Here is a 12565-nt window from a genome sequence, read left to right as displayed (position 1 = left end):
AGAATACACATTCTTTTCAAGTGCATGAGGAACATTCTCCAGGATAGTTCATATGTTAGACCACAAAACAAGTCTCAGTAAATTTATGAAGAGTGTAATTTTTTTTTTTTTTTAAGATTTTATTTATTTTTTTGACAGACACAGCGAGAGAGGGAACACAAACGGAGGGAGTGGGAGAGGGAGAAGCAGGCTTCCCGCTGAACAGGGAGCCCGATGCGGGGCTCGATCCCAGGACCCTGGGACCATGACCTGAGCCGAAGGCAGACGCTTAACAACTGAGCCACCCAGGCACCCCTGAAGACTGTAGTCTTATGAGGCATGTTTTCCATGCACAACAGTATGAAATTGCAAGTCAATAACAAGAAAAGGAAGAAGCTCAAACATGTTGAAGCTAAACAGCATGCTACTAAACACCAATGGGTCAACAAAGAAGTCAAAGAGGAATCAGTAAAATACCTGGAGCCAAATAAAAATAAATGCATGATGGAACATTTTTGGCCTGTGCAGCACAAGCAGTGGTAAGATGGGAGTGTATAGTGATACGGGCCTGCCTCAGGGAACAATAAAAATCTCAAACGGTCAAACCTTACACCTAGAGTAACTAGAAAAAGAATAAGCAAAGCCCAAATTTATAAGGAAGGAAATAATAGAGAGCAGAACAGAAATAAATGAAATGGAGGTTAAAGATAGAAAAGATCAATGAGGGGCGCCTGGGTGGCTCAGTTGGTTGGGTGACTGCCTTCAGCTCAGGTCATGATCCTGGAGTCCCTGGATCAAGTCCCGCATCGGGCTCCCTGCTCGGCAGGGAGCCTGCTTCTCCCTCTGACCCTCCCCCCTCTCATGTGCTCTCTCTCTCTGTCTCATTCTGTCTCAAATAAATAAATAAAATCTTTAAAAAAAAAAGAAAAGAAAAGATCAATGAAACTAAGAGCTGGTCTTTTGAAAAGATAAAATTGATAAAATCTAGCCAAACTAATCAAGAAAACGAGAAAGAAGACTTAAAATCAGAAATGAGAGAAAAGTTACAGTTGACACCACAGAAATACAATGGGTTATGAGATTACATGGGAAATTGTATAGCAACAAACTGCACCACCCAGAGAAATAGATAATTTTTAGAAACTAATCTGCCAAGATGAGATCAGGAAGAAATAGAAAATGTAAACAGACTATTACTAGAAACAAAAGCGAATTACTAATCAAAACACACTCAGGAGAAATCCAGGACCAACCACATGACCTCACGGGTACATTCTACCAAGCAGATAAAGGAGAGTTAATACCTATTATTCTCAAACTACTCCAAAAAATAGAACAGGAAGGAATACTTCCAAACTCATTCTGTGATGTCAGCATTACCCTGATACCAAAACCAAAGACACTACAAAAAAAAAAAAAAAATTCACAGATAAATATCCTGAGGAACATAGATGGAAAAGTACTAAAGAAAATATCAGCAGGCTGAATTCAGAATACATTAAAAGGAGCATTCACCATAATAAAGTGGGATTTATTCCAGGGATGGAAGGAATTTTTAATATATGCATATCAAGCAGTATGATATACCACATCAGTGAAATAAATTATAAAAACCATGTGATCATCTCCATAGATGTAGAAATCATTTGACAGAATTCAATCTCCATTCCTGATAAACACTCTCAAACAGGTGTATATACAAGGAATATACCTCAACAGAACATAGGCCGTAGATGACAAACCCACACTAATATACTCAATGGTGAAGAGCCAAAAGCTTTTTCTCTTAAGATCAAGAACAAAGCAAGGATGTCCACTCTCACCAGTTTTATTCAACATAGCGGTGGAAGTCATAGGCCTACTAGTCAGACAACATAAAGAAATGGGAAGCATGCGACTGTTTAAGAAAATTGTCAATATCTTCAGATAATATGAAAGTATATATAGAAAATCCTTAAGACTTCACCAAATACTGTTAAACTAACATGAATTTAGAAACATTGCAGGATACAAAATTAATATACCAAAATCTGTTGCATTTGTATAACTCATAACAAAATAGCAGAGAGAAATTAAGAAAACAATCCTATGTTTAATTCCTTCAAAAACTATAAGATATGGTAAATAAATGTAAGGAAGGTGAAAGATCTGTACTCTGAAATCTATATTTATTTATTTTTTTAAGATTTTATTTATTTATTTGACAGAGACACAGCAAGAGAGGGAACACAAGCAGGAGTGGGAGAGGGAGAAGCAGGCTTCCCACAGAGCAGGGAGCCTGATGGGGGGCTCAATCCCAGGACCCTGGGATCATGACCTGAGCCGAAGGCAGATGCTTAATGACTGAGCCACTCAGGTGCCCCGCCCCTTTTAATGATTTTATTTATTTACTTGACAGAGACACAGCAAGAGAGGGAACACAAGCAGGGGGAGTGGGAGAGGGAGAATATAAGACATTTAATGAAGAAAATTGAAGATGACACACTAACTGGAGAGGTAAACCCTTGTCATGGATTGCAAGGATTAGTATTTTTAAACATGCCCATACCATGAAAAGCACTCTGCGTGTTCAGTGATGTCCCTATCAACATACTAATAGTACTTCTAAAAGAATTTGAGGGAAAAATTTAAAAATTTGAATGGAAACAGAAAATATTCCAAATATACCAAAGCAATGTGGAAAAAGTGTACCAAAGCTGAAGATATAACAATCCCAGATTTCAAAGTATACCACAAAACTCTATTAATCAAAACAGTATGTTACTGGCACAAAAACAGACACATGGGTCAAGGGAACAGAATAGAGTCCAGAAATAAACCCATGCTTATATGGTGAAATTATCCACCAAAAAGAATCTGAGAATATACAATGGGGAAAGACTCTCTTCAATAGCTGGTGTTAAGAAAATGAGACAGCTGTCTGCAAAAGGATGAAACTGGACCACCTTCTTAAACCTTACACAACAGTAAACTCTATATGGATTGAATACCTAAGTGTAAGACTTGAAACCATACACCTCTTAAGACAAAACAGAATCGTTAAATTCGTGGACGTCAGCCTTAGCAATACTTTCATGGAATTATCCCTTCAGACAAGGGAAACAAAAGGGAGAATTTAAAAATGGGCCAGAGGAACATAGTAGACATTTTCCCAAAGAAGATATACAGATGGCCACTAGGCACATGAAGAAGCTGCTCAATATCACTAATCATCAAGGAAGTGCAAATCAAAACCACAGTGAGATACCACCTCACACCAGCCGGATTTGCTGGTATCAAAAAGACAAGAAATAACAAGTATTGGTGAGGATTCGGAGAAAAGGAAACTCATCTTTGCTGGTGGGAAGGTAAATTGGTGCAGCCCCCATGGAAAACAGTATGGAGTTTCCATAAAACAGCACAGAAGTACCATATCATCTATAATTCCACTTCTGGGTATTTAACCATAGAAAAAACACTAATGTTCATTGTAGTGTTAGTTACAATACTCAACATACGGAAGGAACTCAAGTGTCCATCAACAAGATGAATGGATAATGAAGATGTGGAAAATGCATATAAGGGACTGTTACTCAGCTGTGTAAAAAGGATGTAGTCTTCCCATTTGTGAAAACGTGGATGGACCTAGAGGATATTCTTCCAAGTAAATAAGTCAGACAGAAAGATAAACACCGGGGCGCCTGGGTGGCTCAGTTGGTTAAGCGACTGCCTTCGGCTCAGGTCATGATCCTGGAGTCCCTGGATCGAGTCCCGCATCAGGCTCCCTGCTCGGCGAGGAGCCTGCTTCTCCCTCTAACCCTCCCCCCTCTCATGTACTCTCTCTCTCTCAAATAAATAAATAAATCTTTAAAAAAAAAAAAAAAGAAAGATAAACACCATACTTTACTTATATGTGGAATCTAAACAACAAAATGAATGAACAAACAACAGAAAATAGACACAGACTTAAAACTATAGAGAACAAATTGGTGTTTGTGAGATTGGAAGGGGATGGAGGGAGAGGTAAAATAGATGAAGGGGATTGAGTGGTACAAAGTCACACTTAGTAAATATGTGAATGAAAAGTACAGCAGATGGAATATGGTCAATAATATTGTATTAGTTTTCTATAGTGACAGATGATAATTATACTTACCGCGGTGAGCTTTTTGTAATGTATATAATTGTTGAATCACTGTGTTTTACACCTGACGCTAATATTGATGGTCAATATGCTTCCACTAAAAAAAGAAAAAAGAAGAAAGAAGGAAAAAAAAAAAAGTCCACACTATCCATCATCATTGAACTCGAAGAATAAAGTAAGAGCCCATCTTCCAGATTTCTTGTCACCCTCCAAATCCTTCCTCACGCTGGGCTGTTCTCCAGGGGCTGGGCAGCAGCCACACACACCATCCAACCTCCCAGTGGCAGTTGGGGCAGTCCAGGCAGGCTTCACCAAGGGCCTCTGTGCCTTCAGAACATCCCAGCAACCCTCAGTTGGGCCAGGTTCTGGAGAAGGGAACAGCATTTGGACATGTCCATTAGAAACGTGACTCAGTTTTGTTTGAGAAGGGTGATTTTGTCACTCACCTGGCTTTCAAGTCGGACCGTTCATTCATCCTCACCCACATTGCAAGCCTTTCTGTATTCCTCTTACAGAGGTAGGGTGCGGGTGTATCTTGCCCAGGTCCTTTCTACTTTCCTTTTCTGATAATACTTATCTCCACATTAGTCTCCATCAATTTTGAAGTATTTCTGAGTAAACGGGCTGCCCTTCATACACTTTTCCTCTTACTGCCAAAGTCCCAAATCACTAGGGTCCTCAGAATTTTTCTTTGGTCACTTGTCCATTCTTCCTGATGAGCTTCATTTACATTTTGTGATGAGTATATGAATAGAAATCGACATATGGTCTGTTTTCTTACCTTCAAACATCAGATCATTCCCAAGAAATTACATTATGCTACCAATTTTTGCAGATTGTCCCAGTCAGGATAAAAGGAGTGCATCGAGGACTCAGTGGAATATTTTGCAGAATGAGTTACCCAGTGAGGAGAAAATAGTCATATTTGCAAGAAATGATTCGTGTTCTGTTTTTGGAGAAAACTGGAAATTCCATAGCAGTGGAGATCAGACCCAAACCCAGGAGGGGCATTTGAGGTGAGTGACACTCCTGCAGGAGAAGGGGATCAGGGCAGATTGTGAGACTAAGTTGAAATCAAAGGATAGCTGAAAGCACACCTCAATAATTGTATAATCATGATTTTCACGTGAAGTTTTAATTAATGCATTGTAGATATTTATCATCTGAAAACTAATGGTGGAAGTTGGAAACAATGGTGAGAAAAACTGTATCTGAGAAAACTAGAGTGTTATGAAAATATTTGAGTCCTCAGCCAATGTATTAAGCTTGTTTCACTTTGTTACCATGGAGACAGTGCCAAAAATGTACCCATCCATTGAAAATGGCCATTATGTAGTCAAATAATCATTAATAAGCATCAGTAGATCATTAATAAAGAGTTTGGTTATAATCATTATTCCCTAACAGTGTGCCTTCCTATTTTGAACAGAAGTCATTTGGTGGAGCGTGTCTGTGAAAGCAGTGAAGGTAATCAATGTGGAGATACCGTAAACCAAATTACTAGTTTTACTGTGCATGAGGATTGTACTACTGGAGATAAATCCCGTGAATGCGTTAAGTGTAGAGAAGCCTTCACAGATGGATCTTTCCCTGAGAACCCAGGAAGATCTCATCCTGGACACAAACCTAGTCCCTGTGAGGAATGTGGGCCGGCCTGCAGCTGTGTCTTGAGCCGCAGCACTGACTTGGACGCAGACCTTGTAGAGAAACCCTATGAACGTCGTGAACATCAGGACTCTGGCACAGCATTTAAGAGATACTTGAAGAATCTCAGCAGTAAAAAATCTTTAGAGTGCAAGAAATGTGGAAAAGCTTTCACTTGCACCTCATCCTTTCAGGATCATGTGCAAGGTCACTGTGGACAGAATGTCCATGTGTGTGATGTGTGTGGGAAAGCTTTTATGTATAATTCTGATCTTACACGTCATGTGAGAACTCACACTGGGGAGAGACCATATAAATGTGTGGAGTGTGGGAAAGCCTTTAGGTCTACTTCAAGCCTGCAAAGACATGTGAGGACACACACTCGGGAAAAACCCTATAAATGTCAGCAATGTGGGAAAGCCTTCCCTGATCACTACTCGCTTGAAGTACACATGAGAAGACACAAAGAGGACAGACCCTTGGAATGTAAGGAGTGTGGCAGAGCCTTCAGGCATCACACAGCCCTTGGAGTACATATGAGGACACATACTGGGGACAGACCCTACAAATGTAAGGAGTGTGGGAAAACTTTCCGGAAGTGTGAACATTTTAAACGTCACATGACCACACACAGTACCGTGAAACCCTATGAATGTAACCGGTGTGGCAAAGCCTTCCGGGATCACACAGACCTGCGAATACATATGAGGACACACACTGGGGAAAGACCCTATGAATGTCAGCAATGTGGGAAGACCTTCAGATATCTTGGAAATCTGCGAGAACATGTGACAACACACACTGGGGAGAGACCGTATGAATGTCAGCAATGTGGGAAGACCTTCAGGTATAACTCATGCCTGCGAGAACACATGAGGAAACACACTGGGGAGAGACCCTATAAATGTCAGCACTGCGGAAAAGCCTTCATTCGTCACCACACCCTTGTAGTACATACTGTGAGAAGGCACACAGAGGGTGGACACTTGGAATGTAAGGAGTGTGGTGAAGCTTTCAGAAAGCATCGACCTTTCGAACGTCACATGGCCACGCACAATGTCCTGAAACCCTATGAATGTAAGGAGTGTGGCAGAGCGTTCAGGTATCACAGAGACCTACAGGTACATACGAGGACTCACACTGGGGAGAGACCCTTTAAATGTCAGCAGTGTGGGAAGGCCTTTAAGTCTCCTGCAAACCTTCGCGCACATACGAGGACACACGCTGGGGAGAGCCCCTGTGAGTGTCAGCAGTGTGGGAAAGTCTTCTCAACTCCTGGAAACCTGCGAGTACATGTGAGGACACACAGTGGGGAAAGACCCTGTAAATGTCAGCAGTGTGGGAAGGGCTTCACAACTCCTGGAAACCTGCGAGCACATATGAGGACACACAGTGGAGAACGACCCTGTAAATGTCAGCAGTGTGGGAAAGCCTTCAGCTCTCCTGGAAATCTACAAGCTCATGTGAGGACACACAGTGGGGAGAGACCCTGTAAATGTCAGCAGTGTGGGAAAGCGTTCGCCTGTGCTGCATCCTTACGAGTACATACGAGGACACACACTAGAAAGCGACCCTATGAATGTCACAGCTGTGGCAAAGCCTTCAGGAGTCCATCACACCTGGAAGCACACATGCGGACACACACTGGGGAGAGACCTTTTAAGTGTATGGAGTGTGGGAAAGCTTTCAGTCGGCCTCAGTGTTTTCAAGATCATTTGAAAACGCACAGCACAGTTAAACCCTATGAATGCAAGGAGTGTGGGAAGGCATACAAGTTTCCCTCATCCCTTCGAGTGCATATGAAGAAACACACTGGGGAGAGACATTCACTAGTCACCGCTCCCTTCAAGAACACGTGAGGATGCGCAGTGGACAGTATCCCTTTGAATCTAAGGACCCTGGTAAGATCTTCCAGTGTCCCATAGACCTGCAAGTACGTGTGATGACACGGGGCAGAACCCTAAGAATATCTGCGCTGTGAGAAAGCCTTCCGTTGTCCCTCTTCTCTTTGAGGACACATGTGAAAGCACAGTGATGTGAAACCCATGAACTTAAGAACCATGGAAAAGTCTTCAGGTATCTCATCAATCTGGGAGCACAGACACTGTGGGAAAGCATTTATTCTCCCTAAAATCATTTTTAAAATGAGAGCCAATACCTGGAGATGAACCTGAATGGACACAATTTTGGTAAATCTTCTGGTATCAACTTTATGTATTTTGTTCATGAAAATGTCAGTGGAGCAGAAATCGTTTCATTGTTATAAACATGGTTTTGTTTTTGCAAGTGCCTCTTCCTTAATAGAGATGCAAAATGTCTTACTCCTAGTTCATGTCGCTGATATGAACACTAATGGTATAAGTGTCCTTCTTTCTCCTCTATATCTGTACAACATACACTTTGTTATCTCAGACTTGAAGTAATCACATGGTTATGTAAAACATGTCTCTTTTCCATTACAGTGTCTCTTGGACTCAGGTTGATAAGAATGTGTCTATGGGAGGGGTGTGTGCATACAACTTTATATAACTTTAGAAAAAAACTTTCTTATGCTCACATTCCAAAATTTTCTTAATCTATGATCATCACATGAGACTTATTGTTGAAAGTTCTTTTCTGTTGTCTTTTGCAGATACTGGAATTTCCTGACTCTCTATCACCTGTACATTTCTGTCTTCATTATTGAAACACATGTTCTCACATAAATTTTCTCTTTTTATTGAATGAAAAGTTAAATTTCTGACGTTGGTTTATCTTTTCTGAGAGTCATTTTTGGTGTCTTTGGTCAATTTTGTTCTAAATGTGACTTGGAAGAACATGCCTTTTGACCATGACTCTGGATTGCTTATTTTTTTTCGTGATCAGTGATTGTGGTAGAAATATCAATGAGGTGCTTTCTTTGGCCCCAGGAGGTCAGGTCTGGTGTGCATAGTGCCATTAATATCAGCCAGAACTCCTGCCAAAATACAGCATGTGGTAAATTTTAGACATAGGAGCCTCTTCAGTTTTATCCATATTGGATCTAACAACATTCCATTATTTCCATAATATTCCATAGTCCTGAGGTACCCCAAAGGCGTACCAGTTGGACTAAATGTTTGTGGTTTTACCCTTGGCAAAAGTAGGGTGTGTAACTCATCCTATTGGGTTGGACATCAAATGGAAAAGTATTTGTCTCAGTACCTTCAAAAGAATTTGCAGGGTGCTTGGATGACTAGGTCAGTGGATTGTGCAACTCTTGGTCTTGGCGTTGTGGGTTTGAGCCCCACATTCTGTGTAGAGATCATGTAAAATAAATCATAAAATAACATCTTAAAACGGATTTGCAGTAGCACACCCAAGATAATATTTACCACTTTCATCCTTTTAAAAATACCCACTAGTAAACTATGAAAAAAACTTTCTTCCTTAGAAGAGTGACATGTAAAATGCCACAGGGACTCAAAACATGATGTGTCAGCATTAAGTCATGAGGGGTTTTGTCTGTATCCCAGTGTGCTCTGGTTCCAAGATCAGATGCCGTAAGTATTTATCTTGAGTTTAAGCCTAATGTAATTTTTTGAGACTTTATGTCCCTTTAAAGCCAAAAGTTTTAACAAGTAGATGATGCCTTCCATTGAAGGGAGGCAGAGAATGAAATTATCTCCATAGTATAACAAAGTAGAGATGCAGAAAACTCTGCCATCCAGAGCTGCCTTAGGGGTTTGTGAAAAGTACAAAAGACTTTCTGTGATTCCCTGCGATTGACTGTCCATGGGTATTACCCAAGTGAAAGCAAAAACTCGCTACACTTATCAACTGGAATACCAAATCCACTGCATAGATGAATTACCATGAAAAATCTCCTCTAGTGGTAATTGATGTCAGTAGGGTATGGGGTTAGGAACAAGAGTGTGGAGGGATGAAAATGTTACTTATTGCTGAGAGGTCCTAGACAGACGTCCATTGTCAGCCATTGGGTTTTCTCACGAGGGAAATGGTGTTACAGGGCATAGCGGAGGGGATCGTGAGACACTGAGGCTTTTAAACTTCTATCATGGGCTTGATCCCCTGAAGGGCTTCTTCATACAGTATTGTCTCATTCTGCCAAGAGGTTTTGAAAAATACAGTTTTATCTTGATGAGGTACACTGTGGATTCTGCCAATATCAGTTGAACATGTTGCCCATAAAGAACAAGGTAGCTGATCCAATAGGAACCAACGACCAGTGTTCCCAGGCTCTGCTATGGTGCCATCAGAGACCGAGGGTAGAAAAGGGGCCATGGGGTCGTGTACTTCCCCTGGTGGATTATTTTGATCACTGCTGCCAAATTCTAGAATTACTTGCCCGTTTGAGGGAATCAAATTCTGGCATGATACTTTTCTAAGAGATGTCAGGTGCACACATGAATAGAGGAGAAGTAACTAAGGAGAAGGTATCTCTCCAAGGGCCTAGACGAAAAGAATAGGCTGAGAGACAGGAACCTGTGGAGATTTTTAAGAGGCCCCCACTGTTGGAGCTGTTTTAGTCCTTGTGGGCAGGGGCTGCTTTCCATCAGGGAGTTGGCCACCAGGAGCGTAGTTCTGGTGTCAACAAGGACAGAGACTCATTCCCAATGTGGAGGTGGTTCCAGAAGTTGATTAAGAGGGAGCCCTGGGAAGAGCCCCTATAGTTCCTTAGAGCCCTGTCTTTGGGAATGTGGAGAATGTTGGAACATCCAGCCAGAGGGATGCAGGTGCCTGGAGTGCTTATGTGTGTAACAAGCTTTCTTTGATATCCTGGCTCTTTGCAATAATAGCAGAAAGTACAGGTTTTTAAAACTGCTCCATTCCATATGCTGTAACTGAAAATAGAGAATTTTCTTTAAAGACAATTTGGAGTCAGTTGTAATCATCATGAAAAGGCCCATCAGGTTTTTGTGTGCAAGTCTGCATTTTGTTCCACTCAACAGGCTTAAGCGAAGATAGTATAATTGTTCAGTAGTATTTCCAGGGAGTTTACTACATTCCTGCATAAATGTGCTGTTTCCCTAATACTTTTTAAGATGTTCCTATCAGGCCACATTCATCCAGTGTTTGGCCTGGCCCTCACCAACAAGCATGTGAGCTAATTGCTATAAATCTGAGAACCAGATTGATAAGTTTGAATAACTATTAAATTCTTAACCACACCTATAGGGATCCTCAGTCACGTTGGGAAATGCTGACTCTGGCTCACAGTTCAGTCTTGAATGCAGGGAATTGAATTCCTGCCATCCAGGGAATGCAGGAAATGGAGGTTTATTTGGATCCCCAAATGAGCCTGTCTTAACAGGTTCAGGAGAGGAAGGACTGGGGAGAGAATCAGAGGAAAAGGGACCTTCAGAGAAAGGATTAGAAGGAGGGGGGTACACAGGAGGCAGGGATGGGGCAGAGAGAAGAGAGGAAGAGGGCACTGGAGGCCTGGTCTGCACACCAGGTGGTTGCAATTCTCTGGAGACAAGATGGAGGAGGGACAAAGAGGATCAGAAGCCATTTTGATACCTTTCAAAGGTTTGCCTCTGTTAATTTAGAAGTAGTGTTTTGCAGAGAAGCAACATTACGTCCTGATAGTGTTTGGAAGCTTCAAAATACCCATTGAAGTAGGCATCCTATCTGGTTTTGACAACTGTAGAGCCATGGCTGTTCAATTCAGTTTTGATAAGAGTCAATTTGGGGACATCAAAAGTTCCCCATAAGGACCATTGATGTTCTAAATTCTTGTTTTTTTTTTTTATTTTTATTTTTTTAAAGATTTATTTATTTATTTGAGAGAGCGAGAATGAGAGAGAGTACGTGAGAGGGGGGAGGGTCAGAGGGAGGAGCAGACTCCTCGCCGAGCAGGGAGCCCGATGCGGGACTCGATCCCGGGACTCCAGGATCATGACCTGAGCCGAAGGCAGTTGTTTAACCAACTGAGCCACCCAGGCGCCCTAAATTCTTGTGTTTAGTCCATTTAGTTAGAAATGCATGCGAGGAGACCATAGTTTTTAAACACAACACCAGAGGGCACCACAAAATGGGGACAAAGCATTTTGATGGCTGGGATCCCATTTCTAAGCTTTTTCTTTAGAACAAAAAGAGAAATTCTTAAAAACCACTCTTTCAACAGGAACAGGCTGGTTTTCAAAAGGAGTTGGTCCGAAGGCCAGCACAGTTCCAGGTAGGAATAATGTGAAATGGGGTCTGGAGGCTAATGGTCAAGAAAGAACTTGGAATCATCTTTAGAGCAAAGAGCGTAGTTTTATCAAAGCACAGGGACAGGACCCAGGGGCAGAACAAGCTGCACTGGGGTTGTGAGGGTGGCTGGTTATATATTTTCAAGTTGAGAGGCAATTAGGGATAGCCTAAGTCTCTAAGGAATTTGGTATCAAAGTTTTAAGGACCTTGAGGGACTAGCTGTTATTAGAAAAAGTCATTTATTACTGTCTAGTAAAACCTTAGTTCTGAGACCCTTCAGGTGTATACCAGTGAGCCATAGGCTTGGAGGATGATTGTTAATATATATCTTGGGGGGTAGAGTTAAAGGAAGTTTCCTAAGGGATTTTTATATGTTAAAGGAGACTGACAGGATCATGGAAGTAGGGCTAATATTAAGCTAAGGTTGCCTTTTGCCCTTAGTAAAGTATTAACATCAGGGCAGTGAGTTCCTAGAGGAATGTCACTGCCTGTCTTAAGGACTTGCCAATGGTTTGTAGGTTGTAAGAAAATTTAATTTTTCTTTTGCGTTCATTCTCCACATCATTTCCCCTGAGCAGTTGTGACCCTTAAATCTTAGAGTTGCTGAGGGTGGAAGGTCTTATCTTCTGTAACTTCATCCTG

General features: G+C 41.5%; 1 protein-coding gene across 1 annotated transcript; it reads left to right on the top strand.

Annotated features, from left to right (window-relative positions):
- The first annotated feature begins 4002 nt into the window (after positions 1–4002).
- LOC116629092 (zinc finger protein 77-like) lies at positions 4003–11415 on the top strand. The gene is made up of 2 exons (XM_032399395.1): positions 4003–5118; positions 5532–11415. Exons 1-2 carry the CDS (start codon positions 4919–4921, stop codon positions 7603–7605), a joined length of 2274 nt encoding a protein of 757 aa, XP_032255286.1. The 5' UTR covers positions 4003–4918; the 3' UTR covers positions 7606–11415.
- Positions 11416–12565: the final 1150 nt, after the last annotated feature.

Source organism: Phoca vitulina, unplaced genomic scaffold, assembly GCF_004348235.1.
Source record: "Phoca vitulina isolate PV1807 unplaced genomic scaffold, GSC_HSeal_1.0 scaffold271, whole genome shotgun sequence".
Lineage (NCBI taxonomy): Eukaryota > Metazoa > Chordata > Mammalia > Carnivora > Phocidae > Phoca > Phoca vitulina.
Note: the sequence above shows the minus strand (reverse complement) of the source record. Positions and strands in the feature narration are given on the sequence as shown.

What these genes read in the sequence shown, in the direction of transcription:
- LOC116629092 (XM_032399395.1), top strand. Translation starts at nt 4,919, where the DNA reads ATGCTACCAATTTTTGCAGATTGTCCCAGTCAGGATAAAAGGAGTGCA. An exon ending in ACCCAGGAGGGGCATTTGAG is followed by an intron (nt 5,119 to 5,531) that starts GTGAGTGACACT and finishes TATTTTGAACAG; the next exon opens with AAGTCATTTGGTGGAGCGTG.